This window comes from Perca flavescens, chromosome 15 (assembly GCF_004354835.1).
Source record: "Perca flavescens isolate YP-PL-M2 chromosome 15, PFLA_1.0, whole genome shotgun sequence".
NCBI classification, from domain to species: Eukaryota; Metazoa; Chordata; class Actinopteri; order Perciformes; family Percidae; genus Perca; species Perca flavescens.
This window is the reverse complement of record NC_041345.1, coordinates 26,989,568-27,010,502: the sequence shown is the minus strand read 5'-3', so window position 1 is coordinate 27,010,502 and position 20,935 is coordinate 26,989,568. Positions and strand designations below refer to the sequence as shown.

The window sequence follows — 20,935 nt, the reverse complement described above, 5'->3', positions numbered from 1 at the left end:
AATTATGTTCTTTTTCAAATGGCCGTCGTCTGATGTCACAATAGGCCTACGCCACGCAACAAATGAAGACCGGAAGAAGGTCTCTGAGTGGGGCGGAGCCCGATAGATCCTGCTGGACCAAGTCTCTCCGCTACCTGCCTGCATTCGTGGTTTCGGATTGCAAATGAACGCTCTCAAATTAAAAAACATTTTGATAAAAGGCAAAAGGTACACGACCATTTACAGAAACTATCATCAGAGTTCATACGTTTTGAAAAAACCTGGAAAAATTATGGAATTTGAAAAAAAAATGCTAATTCCAGGCCTGGAAAGGTTTTTGGAAAAGTCCTGGAATTGTTTTTTAACACAGCATAATAATATGTCATTAATAAATGTTTTTTCACGTCGTCTTAACCTCAGCGTTGTATTCGGGGAGCGATATTATGAATCCCAGTCTTAACCACATAGATGGTCATTCATTTTATAGTTACTCAGGGTAGACTTTAACACAGATTTTTATTCTTATTAACACATAGTCATGGAAATTTGCCAAAAAGTCAAGGAAAAGTATTGGTTAGAATGCGTACGAACCCTGTATCATAGACTTCAATGGCGGAAGCTCGCTCTAGCCGTTCGCGGTTTCGCGGCTACGGTAAACATTTCTATGGTAACAGCGAGCCGGACCAATCGGAGACGTTGCTGTTACGTTTAGGATTGTGTAGTTTTTCTCCATAAGATCGTGGATAAAACATGTTTTTTTTCTTCTAGCTTCCACAGGAGCAGAAACCTTTGTTTCACAACTACGTAGCTCGGTCTAAACCTCGGATGGTTTAGACCAGGGGTCACCCACACGGTGCCCTCGAGCACCAGGTAGACCCTAAGGACCACACGAGTAGCCCTCAGGCCTGTTCTAAAAATGAAAATTGAATATTGCTATTATCTGTTCCCAACCTTGTTAAGTCATTGTTGATAATTATAGTGAGAAATCAATAATCATGTATAATTAAAGGCAAACTGAGCAAATTTGTTATTTCAGAAGAGTGTATCAAACTGGTAGCCCTTCGTATGACTCAATACCCATGAAGTAGCTCTCAGTTTCAAAAAGGTTGGGGACCCCTGGTTTAGACATTATGGCTGATATTCTAAATCCTCATGGAGAAAGGGACTGTTGACCGGAAGTTGCGATTCCCTACTCCGCATTCCGGCAGCAGGAAGTGTGACATAGGCCTATTTCCTACCTTAAGAATGAATACAGCCCAGTCCATAATGAACCACAGTATTTAACACTAGCTATTGACTATTTAAACAAAGCATAACTCTATGAAGGCATGCTCTATTTCTCACCAAGAAATATAATAAATAATAGTATTCAACAAGCCAGTTTTGGTAGCAGGTTTAGAGTCTTAGGAGAGGCAAAATGTATATGTTGGTGTTTTTTTTAACAGTTTTATTTAATAAGAGAAATAAGCTTCGGGACTTGACTTTAAAATCCAAGCATGCACTAAAAGCCGCCTCAGTCTCAGTAACACTATACTAGTGGAATATGATCTTACTGCTTTTTGCTATAACACAAAATGTTACAGTATAAAAAAGAGACAGCGTCGGATAAAAACTCGCGTGCTAAATTTGGACAATTAAAGAATAAGCGTTACCATAGGGATATTTTTGAAAATAACTGCTGTGGTGATTAGAGGAAAAGGAAAGCACTGTACAGCCACTGGACATTTCACTGCATGGTTAATAATGAGCGCGTAGGATAGGAAGAAAAGTACAAGGCTTTATGATGGTTAACAAAGTGAACTAAGTGCTACATAAAAAGCTGTACCCCTCAGGTTACTCTCCAGGAGCAATGCATTAAGGGTGTTGTAGTCTGGAGGCTGATGGATTTCTAGTGGTACAGTGAACCTTACTGATGGGACCTAAAGCGTGTTAAAGTGTGATCACATCTAACATGGTCTGGTACTAGCGCACTGTCCACCGTGCCCGCTGATAGTTTTGAGTTCCATAGTGTTACAGTAGTGTTTGGGCATTTAAAAAGGCAACAATCCCCCCCCCTCCCCTGTGGAGCACCAGTCTGGGTGGAGGTGTGTTGGGATCCCAGAGGAGTCCGTGATCAGCCCTCAGCCGTGGGAGCCAGGGGGCCGGCTGGTCTGCAGTCAGTCCACGTGCTTCTCCGCGCACAGAATCTGACAGTACATCAGCATGGAGAACACCAGGGCCAGGATCTGACAGATAACAGGGGGGGAAAAATTATTATCATTATTATTATTATTATTATTATTCAAGTCGCTGTTGATAAATGCATTTAGTCTGTCAGCTACTGTGTCTCAGACAAAGGCACTCTGACGAGTTCTACATTCTGTGGTGGAAATGGCTATTCCAATTTTTCCTTTTTGTTTCCAAGTTTATGCCGTCTTCCGAACGCACCTGTGCAGAAGAAGTTTTGGATGTGCGAGTTCTTTCAAAAAAAAAAAAAAAAAAAAAAAAAAAAAAGATTGCGCACTATAATAAAAGTGCAAAGTCGCATCGCGTAGACTGTTGTTGTTCACAGATGGCTCCTGCGTCGTCTTTGATTGATGATCAGTTCGAGGTGTTCTGCGTTTTAGGAGAATTATCTGTAAATAAAAAAACTGCAATACTTGTTTGACCTAGACAATTTTGTCAAAACTAAACTTTCAAAAAGATATTTGAACAATAATTTGGCCTTGCGGTACTGTAACTCTGAGGAAAATGGTGATTTTGGGGCTGTTTCACGTTAAACAACAAGGATCTTACTGTTTAACAAAAAGTTTGTGACGCTGAACATTTGTCCTGTAGGGTTACATTGCAGCTCGTTTGTTTGAAAAGACACAGCGAGAGGGTCAAAGTTCAAGATGAAAAACACGGCTAACGGCCAAAAAACAAGTCAAGGTCTGTTTTAATGTCCACGGTGTTAGCGCGGTTAGCATTGCTAAGTGTCTGTCCTGATTGACAGGTCCTAAAGCATCCCCTGCTTTATCATCTGTTTTTAAAATAAATGGGACCATCATTTGCAAAGCATTGGCTTCCCTTTTCAGACACAGAACCTACATCCATTATTTTTGACATCTTAAAAACGTGATTTTTTTTCATATTCTGTTGGTTCGGAGGCTTTATGGAGCCCGAGAAATGGGGATAAACACATGCTGAGGTCAGAGAGGGTTTCAACTGACCTGCACAACACCAATACAGCCTCCAAACACCAGCACTGAGGGGATGTTGTCCAGGAGCCACTGCCTGGCCTTCTGATAGCACGGCTGCAGAGGACACAGAGAGACAGACACAGACAGACAGACACAGAGAGAGACACAGAGACAGACATGAGACAGACAGCCACAGAGACACACACACAGAGAGACAGACAGTGACAAGACATAAACAGACAGTGACAGAGACAGTGACACACAGAGTCAGAGGCAGACAGTGACAGACAGACAGAGACAGTGAGAGAGACAGAGACAGTGACAGATAGTGACAGACAGAGAGACAGTGACAGACAGAGGCAGACAGACACAGTGACAGACAGACCGAGGCAGACAGAGAGACAGTGACAGACAGAGGCAGACAGACATAGTGACAGACAGAGGCAGACAGACACAGAGGCAGACAGAGAGACAGAGACAGTTACAGACACAGTGACAGACAGAGACAGACAGAGGCAGACAGACACAGTGACAGACAGAGACAGACAGACATAGTGAAAGACAGAGGCAGACAGAGACAGTGACAGAGAGGCAAACAGAGAGACAGTGACAGAGACAGTGACAGACAGAGGCAGACAGAGAGACAGTGACAGAGACAGTGACAGACAGAGGCAGACAGACAGAGTGACAGACAGAGGCAGACAGAGACAGTGACAGACAGAGGCAGACAGAGAGACAGAGACAGTGACAGACGGAGACAGACAGACATAGTGACAGAGAGAGGCAGACAGACACAGACAGTGACAGACAGAGGCAGACAGACAGTGACAAACAGAGGCAGACAGACAGTGACAGACAGAGGCAGACAGACACAGTGACAGACAGAGGCAGACAGTGACAGACAGAGACAGACAGTGACAGTGACAGACAGCGGCAGACAGAGACAGACAGTGACAGACAGAGGCAGACAGACACAGTGACAGACAGAGACAGACAGACAGGGTGAGGGAGGGCAGGCACAGCCATCTGAATGATAACGCTCACAGAGTTCCATAAGGTGACACCAAACACACTGAGGCCCACCGTCTCAGAAGCTACTATTTAAAAGATCACTGAATTTAGTTTTACGACTTTCTTTCTTTGCCAGGACTTGTTCTGGCCATCGTTTCTATCGGCAATACTGACACTGACCTGGGAACACAGCTACACTCAGCTCAGACACACTCATCTGTTAGAGTACACGAAGAAGGCCTAAAAATGCTTCCCCAAAACGGTGTTCAACACAATGTGGATACGTGTGTCTGACGGCCTCACTGCTCACGTTTCTGTCAAAGTCGTAGACTACGTTTACATGCAGCATTTACACCGGCAAAAACACGAATATGCTCATATTCCGGTTTTTAAAAACCCAAAAATGATCCCTTGGTTACCTTTTCTAACCCAAAATTTTGGTCATGTAAACGCGTATCGGCATATCCCCATCAACAGGAACATTGATTTGTGTTCTGCGCATGTTCTATTCGCAAGGAATCTTGTTCTTTTGAGTAGAGGAACTTCTTGTATGCGCCAGAAAACATAGTTATAATAATAATTATATACTATAATAATATAGTATATATATATATATATATATATATATATATATATATATATATATATATATATATATATATATATGTCAATGCAGAAAACCTGCGCGCAGTATACCAGAAGTAAACAAGAAGTAGAGGTAAACATGGCGAGACGCAGCACAGCACCACACTTTTGAAGCGAGGAGGAAACCAATTTGTTTATTAGTGTGGTGAAAACCAGGAATATCATGTCTTTTGTTGACGGGAGAAAATACCGAGATAGTGAGATTTATAAGAAGGTGACCGAAAAGTTATTGCGTCTTAAGGTTGTCCGTACGTCGCCGTTTACATCAGGATATTGCCAATTGATTACAAATTCCATGTATACAGGAGTAACTCATGTAAACGGGTTATTCCGAATGTTTCAGAAACCCGAATAGTGACCTTAACCCGACCATAACCTGAAAATTGACAGCTTGTAAACGTAGTCATTGTGTTCCCCAGACTCAAACCTAAAAACACTTCCTGAGAAGTTTGACCTAAATGCTGCGTACAAGATATTTTAAACTGCCTAATTCTCTCAAACTGAATCTGAATCTGTTCCAGATGGGTGAGGGTATCGGATTCTTTTTCACACATGAAGAATTCTTTCCTAAGTGTTTTTTTCTCTTTCAGTCCAATCGAAGTTCTCTGACTGAAAAGGCCCCCGCCGGACTGTTCCCGCATATTTCAGTACATTAGGTTCTACCAATCACGTGGTTTACATTACCTGCTGACACGTTTGCTGCATGCCGCTGTGGAGATTTTCAGCCAGCTTTAGGTCTGAGAGCATTTCAGTGCTGCGTCAAAATCAACTTGCAGACACCTTGTTTGAGTCAGTGATCATATTGAGCACTCTTGTGTGTAACTTTTTCTTTTAAAGGTCCCATTGCATTTCACTTTATGGAGGTTTTTTAACATTAATATGAGTTCCTATACAGATAAACACGACTGAACCAGCTCACATTGTGTCCCAGGTGTGCGCACATTTGGATACCAATAAGAGCCAGACTGAGCGCTGAGTACAGCACAGATCCCAGACCAGCAGCCATTAGTGCTTTACTCTGCTTTTATTTGTATATTACATGGAACAGATTTAGGTTTTATTTGAGAGAATCAGACTAAATAAAAACAACTTGTTAGTTAAAATGCTAGCTGAGTAGCCAACCTACCTCACTCCATCCGTCCACACAATGCTCTGTCCCCACAGAGCAGCAGGAGGAGGGCAGCGTTCCATTCAGCACATCATACCAGTCCGTTTTGTTAGTTACTCCACAGCATTTGAACTGGGACAAAAAAAGATACAGGAAGATAAAAAAAAGAAATAGATTAGAGTAATGCCGCTCAACTACAGTCTTCTGTCTCATATCGAAGCAACATAACAAGCCGTGCGTCGTCTGCTGACAGTGCTCACCATTTTCTGGACATTGTCCCAGGATTGCTTCAGTCCAGGTTCTGATTCATAAATCTTCATCCCTTCCTTCAATTCACCTTGTGCTTTGGAATCCAGCTGACAAAGAGAAAGAAAGAAAGCGCACCCATTCCTGACTGTTCTGGTTGAAGCGTGTGAGTGTCAGTCATGTGTGCGTTGCGTTGGTACATGGAGGGCTCACCTTGTCGTGGAAGATCTGTATCACCAACACGAGGGTGACTTCTGTCAGGACCAGGAGCAGCAGGATCACAAAGAACTGCAGAGCAGAGAAGACGTCAGTGTGTACACACCTGCATGATCCCAACTGCGCACTTCCCTGGTGCCCCACCCCCTCCCCCCCTCCCCCAATCCACTGGGCTGTCCATCCGACAGATTTGATTTCCTATTGGATCAGAGTGCTGTCACTTTGCTGCCTGTTCAACCAATCGCTGCCGTTCCATTTGGTGAATGGATATCTATTTTAAACACACATTATATAGCAACTGTGTACTTTGTTGAAAACTCTGAGGCCAGTATAGAAGTAGAAACACATTGAACTCGCTGTAGAGCACTAGTTGCTGTAAGAAATAAATTGTGTATTGCTCTCTTTCTGTTATCTGTAAACCGTGTACAGCAAGGTTTTCTTTGTTGAAGTTTGAGGCAACTTTGATGTAAGTGTACTGCATTTTATTCTTAAACGGTTCTGTGAACATTTTTGCCTTGAAGGTGCAGTAGGTAAGCCTTATAAAACTAACTTTCTGTCATATTTGCTGAAACTGACCCTATGTTCCAGTAGAACTACATGAAGCAAGTCATTAAAAAAACACTCCCTGTTCAGATGCACCAGGGGGGGGGGTGTCTAACTGCGTGTCAATCACTGCTCATGCACACGCATTCATTCTCCCTTGTGGGGGGAGGGGCTTAGGAGACCGTTTGGTTCTTTAGCAGAAAGGAGGGGAGGGACTGAGAACTTGTCGATGTTCAAATTCTTTGGCTAAATCCTGGATCTTCCCAATCCTACCTACGGCCCCTTTAAGAGCCCATAGAAAATGTGTTTTGTATTTGGATACACAATTTGTTGAAAGTAAAGACAAGTGAAATTAATAATGAATGTGATGTGTTTTATTATACATTATGTTGTTCTATTCTATATGTATACGCTCCTGGAATGTGATTGCTATCAGATCATCTCTCACCATGAACAGCAGGCAGCGCTGCTCTTTGAGAGCTCCCAGACAGCCCAGGAAGCCCGTCACCATGGTGATGCCGCCGGCGACCAGCAGCAGATTGGCGGCTGAGAGCGACGGGAAGGACAGGGGCAGGGAGGAGAACTCGGCCTGCGTGAAGGACAACCAGACTCCGATGCCAAACAAGCCGCATCCTCCTAGCTTCACAGGAAACGTTAACGTCAAGTCGGTGTCGGAAACAGCTTTCACGGGAAAATGTCCACCACGCAACACGCAGTTTATAGTGGCAGAGGGGGAGGGACATGAGGGTTTAAAAACACAGGGCTTTTAAGAAGTTAAGGGGAGAACACAAGACTTTCACCCAGTTAAACGGGTTTCGTGTCCCCGGGAGTGCTTTGCTATAAAGCACCATCTTTGTTATATTCTTAACTAGTCGTTGGGTGTCGTCACTGTATGACGCTCTCTTTTTGTCGGCTAAATTGAACTGCAACGGCCTCTGAATGGATCTCACGATGCTCTGTACCCGACTCACAGTCACCTTTTCTCCGCTAAACTTAACCTAGGAAGTGTGTCTGTCTGTCGGGTGGAGAGGGCGGCGAGGTGGTTGTGTTTTTAGCGGTTCCTACAGCGATTCTAAGACGAAAAAGATGTATCTGTCGGTCAGGTACAGAGCTCCGCGTGAGCACGGGCTTTTGTGACTGTCAACATAGCCAGCATCTAACGTTAACTACTCCGCTGTGCTGTGGAGTAATGTCTGGCTGCGTGAGACTAGCATCTAACGTTAGCTACTCCTCTGTGCTGTGGAGTAATGTCTGGCCGCGTGAGACTAGCATCTAACGTTAGCTACTCCGCTGTGCTGTGGAGTAATGTCTGGCCGCGTGAGACTAGCATCTAACGTTAGCTACTCCGCTGTGCTGTGGAGTAATGTCTGGCCGCGTGAGACTAGCATCTAACGTTAGCTACTCCGCTGTGCTGTGGAGTAATGTCTGGCTGTGTGAGACTAGCATCTAACGTTAGCTACTCCGCTGTGCTGGCCTGGCAACCTCCGTGAACTTTGAGTCTGGACAACTCTCTCCAGTATTTTGAATTTGGACTGCAGTAACTATTTTAAACGCTAGCTGTCAGTCTATACATATTGCACCTTTAACTCTCCACTCTTTAATACACGTGAGGCACATAACTGCTAAGAGGCCTAAGCCAAATCTCAGACTGTACGTATGTATGTTTTGGAAAATGTGAAGTGAATAAATGCATATGACAGCAGCTTGGGACAGAGCAGATACTAACCCAGAAGATGAGGTTAAAGACGAACATCAGATATTTGACACAGCACAAACACCTCCGAGACACTGACATCCTGCAGGGAGACAGAGGGGGGGACAACACATAGCAGGAGAAGATGTTCAAACAATCCTGCATACTGTGTACATCAGTAGCATGCAGTATGACACTGTTAGATGGATTTCTTCTGCAGTATGCTAGGCCAGGCTGAGCCTTTAAACAGGCTCTTACTGTAAAGCACTGGACTTAAAATGAACTCACACGCACTATAAAAAAAATCGCCCAAAAAATGAAAATGACGAACGCGTCACGTGGGACTGGCTTCCCCCGAATTTTAAAGCCAACCATAATGGCGGCTCATTCGGAGTACGATCTTGTATTTTACGAAAATAATTCACCAAAACGTGTTTCTGGAAACATTTTAAGCGAGAAATAGGCCGTGCAGTTGCTGAATCTGTCTTTCTTTGATCGACAAAGGTCAGTTTGAAAGATTTTTGTCAGATTTTGAAGGGGCGCTCGTCACGCTCATCCCGCTCGTCATTTCCGGTAAGTGTTTTAACATGAGTGCACTGATTGGCTAGTCGGGGGATAGCACTCCACCAATCAGATTGGTCATTGAGTCCTGACTGCCCCACTGGCCGATTCAACAAGTCAAATCGGACAAAATGAACGCCGACGGCTCCTCCGACTGACGACAGCACGGAACACACCGAACAGACTCGAGTCACCGACCTCGCCAGACTGTCCGACGACCGATAATCGGGTTGGTGGTTTATATTTTTATGTACATGTGCGCTGTATACGCGCCCAGAGACAACAGATGGAAATTAACATTGCGATATATCTGGTGCAATACATTTACTGTACACAGTCCCTGTTTGAAATAAATCAATACCCCAAAGTGGCTATATGTAACTTTCAGTTTGTGTTGATTAATAGACTGTTGAAATATATTACAGCCCAGTCTCATGCCAGGTCGTTATATAGTCACGTTATTGTAATCTATTAAGTCGTGGACAGGTTACGTAAATGCCGTTTTTTTCGTGTGGCGATTACAAAATTGAAAGCAATGCATTTTAATGGGAAGCATATTTCGTGATCCAAGAACGCTGACGGTAGCGAGTAGTTGATAAGGCAAAAGTAAAACAGAAAACACAGGACTTTCACCCCGGAGACCGGGGATCGCGCCCCGCGTGTTGCAGTTCCTTTGTCGGCGTGTCCCGCGTGTGACGGTTCTTTTCCCCGTTGCTGATTGGCTATCACCTGTGACACAGCCAATAAACGATAGACACACCCACCAAACCAGGGGGAAAACATATCGTCGTTCAACGCGGAAACCGTGGCAACACGGTGTACCACGTAGACTATTAACAGTCTATGTGGTGCACACCGTTGCGAGATTGAACGTACCCCAGCTCTACAGTCACACATTCTGACGGGTCACAGATTACGGCGTAACACCAGAAAAGCCTGCGTTATTGTATCCAGCCAGGTAAAAGGTAGCAGGAGATTTCTTTATACAGGCCTAATAGTATTTTTATTTGATTTTAGAAGTTATCTGCTGTAGTTATGGCTGATACTGGGGCAGATGGAGACAATTACGGCATTGTAAATGATTCCAAACCCAGCCTGAATTGGCCCTCAGGTAACATGACTATTTCATTCATAAAATAACTTCAGTAGCCGACATGAAATTACATCCTCCTTCCATTTAGCGCGGCCGTTTTATTCCTTTTAGTCCGTGTTTGTGTTGGCCTACTATTTTCGTTTCCCTTGTCCCCCTCTACTTGTGTAAAGCGTCCGTGGGTTTCATGAAATGCGGCATATTAATCTAAGTTATTATTACGTTGGTTGCTACAACAATCTCTTATTAAAAAGGGGGTTGTTCTGATGCTGGTACACTAGTTCTGAGAGTCACCCATCAATCGCCTGGTTTTAAAATCCCTTTTACGAATGTACATGTGTGTGTTTGTGTGCATGCGAGCGTTCTCTCAGTGTAAGTGGGATTCGTCCCTGACTAAGTGGACCCCGCACAGGAAGTCGGTCTGCTGACAGGAAGGAAGCGCCCTCCTCTCAGCGGACCGAATTATACTGCTCGAAGGGATTTCCCATGCCAGTGCATGTGAATAGTCAGAGGACATGATGGGATTACCTACAGTAACTCATCTAAACCAGAAAAACCTTCACACAGCAGTATCCCATCAGCCACCACTGCTGTAGTAAATGTTTGGCTATTGTCTCATCCGGTACATCTGTTTCCATGGTCCTGACAGAAACAATTCGTACTACTATTATTTTTGTACATACAGTATAGTTCCATTTTGATGCATGTAAACTATATACCAACATGTGCAGTGGTTATCATTTCAACATGATGAGTTTTGAATATGTTACTTAATAAAAGTGTTAAAGTTTCCGGTGTCCAGATTTATTATCGGTGCGTTTAACGACAAAAATAGACTTTACCTGAAGGATGAATTTCAGTTCTTCCAAATCTTGTCTTTGGAACCCTTCTCCCGGTAACTCCTTTTAGTTTTCCTTATCAGATCTCCTTTTCCCCCTCGGGTCCTGATCCAGCCGGAACCAACCTTTCCTTTTTTCTTCTCTTCCTCTTGTTCTTCTTCACTGGTGAGCCTCCCCGCTTTTCCCTTTAGATTGACTGAATGTTATTTCCCATATGGAAGCTTTTCCTCTTCTTTTTTGGTTCCCTTTTGTCACCAGAACTGCATCTCGCTCTCTCGCTCTCTCCCTCTCTCCCTCCACAATCACTTCCAGATGTGTGTTGTTGTTGCCGTCCCTCTCTGTGTTCCTGCCCTTGCTGTTTTTTTTCCTGTTCCTTGCCCCTCCTCCAGCCCACAGCCTGTCCCATGTATTACACTTTCTTGCCTTTTGTTCCAGGATTTTTTTGGGGTCACTCTCCTGTTTCTTTGGCCTCAGTGACGTTCTCTGACATTTCTGTGCAAACACACACACACTCACACGGATGCACACACATGAATGCACGCTTCCTTTCCTGATTTACTTCACAAACTGATGACCTTTTCCAAAGTGCACTGCTGCGTTTGAGAGTTTGAAAAGTTTCAAGCGAGCCAGCTGTTCCCGTTCCTTTTTACTATAAAACATGAGCACAAACTCTAAGAATAAAGAGAATAAAACCGTCATAGTGAACATTGCTTTTCATGTGCTTGTTGGATATCAACATTTTCTTATCACTGAATAGCGATGCACAAGTGCAGAATGACTTAACACTCTGAAAAGTGTCTCCCTGAGCAGTGACTTGCTCAGGGACACTTTGACATGCAGACAGGAGGAGCCGGGGATCGAACCGCCGACCTTGTTAACCCTTGTGTTGTCTTCAGGTCAAATTTGAATGTCTTTATCTCAGAAATATGGGTTTCTTTTTAACTACTTAATTTTAACATGGATGGATGATTCCATACAAAGCGCTTCGCGAGTACAACAAAAGATCCGATATCTACTTTCATTGAATTTTGGGAGTTTTATTCAATTTTTTTAGCATTTGAAAAAAAGAATGTTGAAATGTTTCGGAACAGTATCCTCGCTGAACGCTGACCCTTCTGTGATTATCCTTCCTTTATTATTAGTCAAAATAATTGATCATTTCTGCTTCTTTAACTCAATAATTAGGCATAGTTTCCTATTAATGAGGTTTTTAATTGACCATGAAATGTAGGAAGGAAAAGAACAAACGTGGAAAGGAAATATCACACGCGGGACACAAAGGAAACGTGACACGCGGGACACGATCCCCGCTCTCCTTGGTGAAAGTCCTGTTTTACCCATCCTCCACCCCGACCAGCCTCCATGCGCGGATTTTCGCCCTTTCATACTACTCGCTACGCTGTCAAATTCACCCCTAATCGCAAGGTAATGTAAGTCAACGGAGGACAAATGGCGTTGATAAACGCGCTAAAAAGTGAGTACGCGTCTCAATAACACGCCAATAATGGCACACCGATTGGCGTGTCATCACTTTTGTCATTTAAACCGTTTTATTTCATTATGTCAAATACAGGAATTTCATGTACAGAAGAGCAACTGTAAACGAGAGAATGAAGTAGCTGTACAATATTTACACGTCAAAACGGGAATATCCTCCGAGAGGTCAAATAATAATAAGGAAATATCAATCGACAACAAACAGATTAAAAAAAAAAAACACTAACATTAGAACAATTGACATTTATGCTTTTGGATCATTTCCTCGTACTTCCTTCAAGAAAGTCGTGCTTCATGTGATGCTTTAAGTTCTTTTTCATTCATTGTCTTTACAGGCATTACATCCTCTCTCTCTCTCTCTCTCTCGTTGTCTTTAGAAGAACAAACAGAAAGAACACAGCTTAGTTTGAAATACATTTGCCTTCTAACTGAGGCAGGTGGAGACTATCATGTAGTCCTTTTAAACCCCCCCCCCCCCCCCGTTTCAGCTGGCGCTCTGATAGAAGCAAAGAACTGCAGGTAGGCCATTTTATGTATATCCCTTTAAAACATTTTTTTTTTAAATAACAACAGCAAACAATTCCATCTTAATACAGTCATTTTTGGAAATGTCCTTGTATAAATTATACAAACCATATTAGTAGACACTTCTAGACAGCGCATATGTGTGTGTGTGTGTCTCTCTTTTTTTAGTGCTGACCAACATGATCTTGTGGTTTCTTGCTGACTTTTGAGGAAGATCCATCACATTCACATAGTTCGCTACCCTCCATCTTCAATACAGTTCTTGAAATAAAGGAGGTACTTTAACATGGACTCGATATTAAAACCAACACTTTAGAAAGTTAAATCTCCAACAGACAGACCGACCGACAGACAGACAGTGGCTGTTCTGGCTGGAAACCATGGCACTCCTAGCATCCAGACGCTTTCTGTACTGGGATTCCGGATGCCTGTTGTGTGCTCCAACACTGCCGCTGGAGGTCTCTCAGGCCTTGGCACTGAGGCTAAGAAGTTCCATGAAGGACTTGAAGAGGCTCTCCAGCCAGCCCTGGTTGGCCATGCACTGCTGCACCACCTCCTCTTGACCGGGGTCCTCGCCTGCCTGCTCGATGCTCTCCGTCTGTTCAGGAAAAACAAGCAGGCACAGTTACGGGCGCAGCAGGGCCACCGGGCAACACGCGCAGCAGGGCCACCGGGCAACACGCGCAGCAGGGCCACCGGACAACGCGCAGCAGGGCCACCGGACAACGCGCAGCAGGGCCACCGGGCAACACACGCAGCAGGGCCACCTGGCAACACGCGCAGCAGGGCCACTGGGCAACAGATTTATGGTTGTGCGGGGGCTCCACGCTGACTTCTCTCTGTAGCCTATACGTAAGTGGACCTGAAGTTTATACTTGTGCGTTGGTGTGTGCGTCAATCTCTTAGGAGAATAGCACGGCTGGCGTGTGTGTGTGGTAGAGCGAGTAAGAGAGTGACGGCGATTAGCTTCAGAGCGAGTAGCGACTCTAGAGTCATAGTGAGAGAAACTAGTCTCCCCTGTTCTTCTTTCTCGCCACGGTGGGAAATCTGTAGCAGGAAAAGTGAACCCTATCCTTGATTTCATGTTGTTTATGGAGAACGGGGGAGATGCAACGCTACCAAGCCATATCGCGACGCGTTTGTTACATTTTTAGAGAGGTGCACGTCAGGCTACGACGTAGTGTCTCCACGTACCGACGTACGCAGCCACGGCGTCGGTTTAAACTCAGAAGCATAAAATCACGCTTAAGGACAAGACCAGGAAAGATGCATGTCTGCAACAACTGGCTCAGAACCAAAGGGAATATGTTTGTGTGTGTGTAAGTGAGTGAGGGTTATTAGTTATTAGTTAGCTCAGGTTATCAGGGTTATCAGTGGCCTCCCACTAACAGTCAGGTGTGGTGTTTTGTAATTGTATTTCAGGTAAGAACAGAGAGACACGTATCACGCAAAATCCAACTTTACTCTTCGTCTTCATCTCCGCACATACCATTCACATGTGTGCACTCTAGTGCCCCCCCAGTGTTCACTAACGGTATTAACAGGACACAACATCAGTGTCGGTCCAAGGTTTCTGTCTGTTTAAAGCTGGGGTGTCAAACTGAATTTCACAAAGGGCCACACTGGAAAATGAGAATCACATCGGGGGCCAGACATGTACACTTTATTGACATGTTTTTTTTATATATTGGACTATATTATTGCATGTCTTATATAGTCTTTTTCACATACAATTTGGTCCACATAAAGTCCTAAAAGCTAAGTTCCTTAGTCATTATAGAATTGAGCAAAAACATGCATTCTGATTACATTTTCAAAAGTAGGCCTGAATATGCTAACTTGTTGATTGTGCAGTAATTTCTGAGTCTCAAAGTCGGCAAATCTGCCAAATTCGGCTTTGAGTGACTCGTGATTGCAGTTTGCAAACGTTTTTCCTTTTTGGTTTGGCGCACAACAAGGCGGGCCAACATTTATTGTGAACCTAAATTGATTTGCGGGCTGGATCAAAATTAGCAAGGGGCCGGATTTGGCCCGGGGGCCTTGAGTTTGACACATGTGGTTTAAAGGAAGTTTTTCCTCATCACTGTTGCACCCAATGCTTGCTTTTTGGGGGGAGGAATTGTTGTGTCTCTGTAAATGATAGTGTGGTCTAGACCTACTCTATCTGTAGAGTGTCCTGAGATAACTCTTGTTAGGATTTCATACTATAAATAAAACTGAACTGAATTGAGGGGCATAGACAACCAAATGATTTCACTATGCATGAAAGCAGTACGAGCTCAGTCACAGCACCTCGGGGCTGTTTAGTGCAGTCCCCGTTAGAACTGCAACGATTATGGACAATGGATTAGTTATCAGCTATTAAAATAAACCAACTATTTTGATAATCGATCAAGTTTGATCACTTTGAGTCCTTTAAAACCAGTGAAACTTGTGTGATGTCAGCTTGTTGAATGTGACTAGTTTCTAGTTTCTTCTCTCCTCTGGGACAGTAAACCGAATGTCTTTGAGCTGTGGACCCAACAAGACATTTGAGGGACATCATTTTGGGCTTTGGGGAACCATTGATCCACATTTTAGAGACCAAACTACTAATCCATTCATTCAGGAAATAATGGCGGAGTTGCAGCTCTAGTCCCTGCGGTTAACGGTCATGAATAGCTAATAGGACATTGTAACAATCCCCTTTTGTTGGACAGACCAACGTTTTTGACTCATCGCATTACTAAACGTATTTGACCTGTTGGTAGGGGGACAATGACAGCCAATCAGAATGAGATATTATAATGAGAGGGGTGCGATTATGTGGTGCATCATTATCGTCACAGAAAGAAAAGTTTTTGAGGCACACTGTGAATGTAAAATAAAAAAAAGCCAGAATCTGAAATAATAATAATAATAATAATGATAATAATGTATACTTTATTAATCCCACAAGGGGAAATTACAATGTAGCACACATTACACACCGGCCTGAATTACACACACATGCTCAGTACCTCTACATGCACTAATGGAGATATGTCAGAGTGAGGGAGCTGCCCATGGAAAGGCCATCACTGAGCAGCCTGAAATGTCCTCACCCAACCAGCCATTACTAACAGCGGCACAGGTTACAGATGTGAGCCGACAACCTGATCATCTTTTCCATATGAAATATGAACTAAAAACCTTAATGCATTTAGCATTTATGCAGCCGTCCTTACCTCTTTCTTGCAATGCAAGAAGGTGTGATACTTGTAGTGGTGAAGGGAATGATACAGACTGTACATCCGGCAAGTTTCAATTGAGAGCTTCAGATCCTGAAAAGGGTTGTGGAAAAAAAAAAAAAAAAAAACACATTGAAGAATTATTTTCCAGTACTTTCTAGTAGGATCTTTTTTTTTTCCCCCCAATGATTGTGATAGCAGCCGGTGTGGCCGAATAGATTGACAAAACATGGGTGGCGAAATGAAAATAGCTCTGGGATATGTTTTCATGCTAATCGAATGTGACCAGTGTTAGCTCAAACCGCTAATTAGCTTATAACGCTAGTTGTCGGGGCAGAGGGTAAAGTAAAAAGACGTCTCTATTTCTATACCGCTAACGAGGCTCAAAATAGCACCACACTTCCACGGTAGCATAATGAGGGTCCCTACATGTAAACCGAAGCATTGAGAACTTTGTAAGCGTACACACAGTTTATTACTTGACAGTACCGTTCAAGTATACAGGCGGGCGCCAAACCCAAGATGGCGCCCGCATGTAAACATGAACGCTACCGTCTTTCTAATCTATCTTTTTAATAAACCGTCTGTACACTTACAAAGTTCTCAATGCTTCGGTTTACATGTAGGGACCCTCATTATGCTACCGTGGAAGTGTGGTGCTACTTTGAGCCTTGTTAGCGGTATAGATAGAGATTTCTTTTTACTTTACCCTCTGCCCCGTCGACTAGCGTTATAAGCTAAGTAGCGGTTTGAGCTAACACCGGTCACATTCGATTAGCATGAAAACATATCCCGGAGACCGGGTCGAACTCGGTACTCATGTGTTATTAACCCCTAGGTTCATTTTGCGCCGGAATTGTCCTTTAAGAACGAACTTCCCATGCTCAGACCAAATAAGTAATTGCTGTTATCAATGGGGACGAAATGGACAGCCACCCGGTCTCCCTGGAAGCTCGGTGGACATTAACAGCATTCTTCGCTGGCTAACCTCCTGCACCCTCATCATCGTCCTTATGGGCTCTTACTCACCTGTTGCTTAGGAACACTCCTCTTGACCCGGTTGAGGGTTTTGCGGTTGTAACCCTCCCCACCGAGGTGAACTTTGACCGCTCCAGATTCCAGCGGGTCTGCCATCATTTTGGGGAAGATGTGCAACGCCTCCTGGAGAGAGGAAAGCAGAGTGCATTCAGAGCACGCAAAGTACAACTCGGGTGTCCAGCGGTTTACGCTCACAAAGCTCCTTTTGCAATGTATCCGCGTTCCCGATTTGGTTTGAATGTAGTTATCATAAATCACCAACAGACTCGTCACTTCTGTCGGACTTTGATTTGAGAGGTGCCATGTAAAACAAACAAAGTGTACCTGGTGCTGAACACTCATGGGGACTCTCCTCAACAACCTCTTCTTCTGTTCGCCGAGCAGGCTGTCAATCTTCCTCATGGGCGGGAGGTACAACTCATCTGAGGAGCCAAGGGAGTACAACACTCAATCTAAATGGCATTTTACATTGACGTCAAATAAGAAATCCCAAGTGTTCGGTACGCTAGTCACGGTTCGCTGTCCGGTTCATTTTAGCCTCACGGATTTCAGTGAAAAAAGATTGTGCAGAAGAAAAAAAAAATAATTATTAAATTATTGTTAATGGTGGAAAATGGTAGTGAATACGCAGCTGTCAGTCAGTGTGGGTCTGCTGTATGGCAGCATTAGGATTTACTTTACACTGAAAATGTCAAGTTTAGAAGAAAATGTGGATGGTGCAACAAGATGGGGAATGACTGTAAAGATTTACAAAGAATATGTTTAGGGCATCTCCTCTCTAACTGGGACGTTTTGGGAGCGATTGGTGGGATTGCTGCGGACGAAGTACACACGGACATACGCTGGTAAGAAGCCAATGAGGTTTAACCATGTATCAGCTAATTTAAATAGCTCACGTTACTGTGCTGTGTCCACAGCTAACTTCATTTAATATTGTATGTGGCGTTTTCCTTTGCGCCGAAACAAGTTCCTTCCTGAGACTATTCTGCAGAGTCACCGTTGCTGCGTCCGGAGCTTAGCGCCGCCCAAGACAACTGTGATTGGTTTAAAGAAATGCAAACAACCCAGAGTGTTTTTTCCTCCTGTCCCAGAATGTATCTGTGGTGTAGCCAGACCTTACACCACAGCGCTGTGGAGGCAGAGCTGGACGTGTGAGACTACACTTTCGCTGACGCATTTCACTGTGTTCTCACCATCAGTGTCCTCCAGAGCTTGGATCATGTCCGGGTCCAGCGCTGTGCTGACCAACATCTCCACGTAGCTCCTGAACATCTCCCTCAGGGCCCGGCTGCTGACCCCAGCCCACAGCGCTCCTACAACACAAGCACGCTGCACTCAGGACCTGAACACAGCGCACGCACACACACACACACACACACACACACACACACACACAGGCATATACACAAACATACACACACGCATGCACGTGCACACACGCGCACGCACGCACACACGTGCACACACACATGCACACACACGCACAGACACATGCATGCACACACACACACACACACACACACACACACACACACACACACACACACACACACACACAGACAGACAGACAAGCTGACCTTCGTCGTCTGACTCCGAGGAGGAGGAGGAGGGCAGCCACTGCTTCCTCTTCTTGGGAGGAGGCTCGGCCGGGTCCCTCTGCTCCGTCTTCTTCTCTCCTCCTCTCCTCTCCTTCTTCAAACTCGCAAACTCCACTCTGCTCTCTCTTCCTTCTTTCTGCTCTCTCTCCTCTCTCCGCTCTCTCTCCAGTTTCTCCCTTTCTCTCTTTTCTCTCTCTTTATCTGTTCTCTCCCTGTCTTCTTTCTCCCTCTGTTTTTGCTCTCGCTCCTGTCCCTCCTTTTCTTTTTTCTCTCTCTCCTGCCTCTCCCTCTCCTTTTGCTCTCTCTCCTGTCTCTCCTTCTCTTTTTGCTCTCTCTCCTGTCTCTCCCTCTCTTTTTGCTCTCTCTCCTGTCTCTCCCTCTCTTTTTGCTCTCTCTCCTGCCTCTCCCTCTCCTTTTGCTCTCTCTCCTGTCTCTCCCTCTCTTTTTGCTCCCTCTCCTGTCTCTCCCTCTCTTTTCGCTCCCTCTCCTGTCTCTCCCTCTCTTTTCGCTCCCTCTCCTGTCTCTCCCTCTCTTTCTTCTCCCTATCCCTTTTCTCCGTCTCTCTCTGCTCCCTATTCCTTCTCTCCCTCTCTTTCGGCTCTCTCTCTTTTCTCTCTCTCTCATATTCCCTTCTCTCCCTGTCTGCTCGCTCTTTTTCTCTCCTCTCCCTCTCTTTCTGCTCCTCCCTTCTTTCACTCTCCCATTCCTTTTTCTTCTCCTTCTCTCTAAGCGCCTTCTCCTTTTGCTCTCGCTCCTCTTTTTCCCTTTCCGCGTTCTCTATTTCCTTCCTGTCACTCACTTTTTGCTTCGTCTCCTGTTTCGCTCCCTTTTCTTCTCTCTCCTCTCTCTCTCTCCTCTCTCTCTCCCTGTGTTCCTTTTCTACTTTCTCCCGGTGCTCCCTCTCTCTTTGTTCCCTTTCTCTCTGCTCCTTCAGCTCTCTCTCTTTCTGCCTCTCCTTGTCGTCCCGATCCAGCCGAGGAGGGGCTGGATTGTGAACGGTGGGCAGCTGTTTGGGTAGTGACTGGCGTCTGTCAATCAACAAGTCCAGAAAGACCCAGAGTGAATGAAGACCCGGGAAGCTAGTCAAAAGCCACTTGACAGCCATATGCATTTTTGACAAATATCTCACTGAATCTGATCTGTGGGTTTTATTGTAGCTTTAGCTCCAATTCCTGTATTATTTAGTATCAAATCCTAACAGGAGTTATCTCAGGACACTTTACAGATAGAGTAGGTCTAGACAACAATTCCTCCCCTAAGAAAGCATTTGGAAATCAGAAACATCTGACAAGGAAATGAAAGTCCTATCCTTACCTCAGAGTGAGACCGGCTCTGTGCCACGGCTTTCGAGAACACACTCTGACGTAGTCTTTTTTGTTGACGTTCTCCAAGAACTTGACATACAGACGCTGGTAGCACATTTTGGCGTCGCCGAAATAACCCAGATACTGAGGGAAGAGACAAGAAGAAGAACGGCCATTTAGTGAACAGCATTGTTCTATATGAAAGCAATATCTAACTACTTCACACGGGATACAAACGAGGATCTGTCAAACTGGACCGACTGTGGGAGAAGGAGCTCATACAACCACACTGAACATCTCAACTCTCCCTTTAAGGCACACAATTATTCATCAACGATCAATTCTGTTTTTTTGCCATTTCGGACTAGCCTGGCTCCGCCCTCCTACGTAGTTATGCTCAATTTTCATTTCCCTTCAGTACTACGTCTGGGTTCGCGGTATACTGTAGTCTTGGGTTTTCTCCGGCCCAATTTTTGGTGGACCAATCGGCGACCAAAGGGAGTGGCTGAGAACGATGATGTTGAGGTTGTGCGCTAGTTTGAGTTGTAGATCCATAATGGCGGCGGAAAAAGATGCGAGCGACGCCATTCGGTCCGTTGTGGCGACGCTGCCGAAAACCCAGAAGTTAAAGCCCGATTAAGAACAATCTTTGCTGAGTTTTGTTGGTGACCA

At 44.6% G+C, this 20,935-nt stretch overlaps 2 protein-coding genes across 2 annotated transcripts in view; both read right to left on the bottom strand.

The window, feature by feature from the left end:
- Positions 1-1,399: 1,399 nt before the first annotated feature.
- Positions 1,400-11,444, bottom strand: tspan4b (tetraspanin 4b). The gene is made up of 8 exons (XM_028600531.1): positions 11,096-11,444; positions 8,636-8,705; positions 7,358-7,549; positions 6,364-6,438; positions 6,165-6,260; positions 5,923-6,036; positions 3,171-3,254; positions 1,400-2,204 (listed from the first exon to the last, which is right to left on the bottom strand). Exons 2-8 carry the CDS (start codon positions 8,702-8,704, stop codon positions 2,136-2,138), a joined length of 699 nt encoding a protein of 232 aa, XP_028456332.1. The 5' UTR covers position 8,705; positions 11,096-11,444; the 3' UTR covers positions 1,400-2,135.
- A 1,081-nt stretch (positions 11,445-12,525) lies between these two features.
- Positions 12,526-20,935, bottom strand: part of prr12b (proline rich 12b) — a 36,500-nt gene continuing 28,090 nt past the window's right edge. The window contains exons 11-19 of the mRNA XM_028599507.1: positions 20,274-20,407; positions 19,934-19,987; positions 19,277-19,588; positions 18,939-19,009; positions 18,555-18,674; positions 17,686-17,783; positions 17,353-17,484; positions 16,321-16,416; positions 12,526-13,712 (exon numbers count right to left, since the gene is read on the bottom strand). Coding sequence (XP_028455308.1) covers positions 13,578-13,712; positions 16,321-16,416; positions 17,353-17,484; positions 17,686-17,783; positions 18,555-18,674; positions 18,939-19,009; positions 19,277-19,588; positions 19,934-19,987; positions 20,274-20,407 — 1,152 coding nt within the window. The 3' untranslated portion in view covers positions 12,526-13,577. The remainder of the gene's footprint in view (positions 13,713-16,320; positions 16,417-17,352; positions 17,485-17,685; positions 17,784-18,554; positions 18,675-18,938; positions 19,010-19,276; positions 19,589-19,933; positions 19,988-20,273; positions 20,408-20,935) is intronic.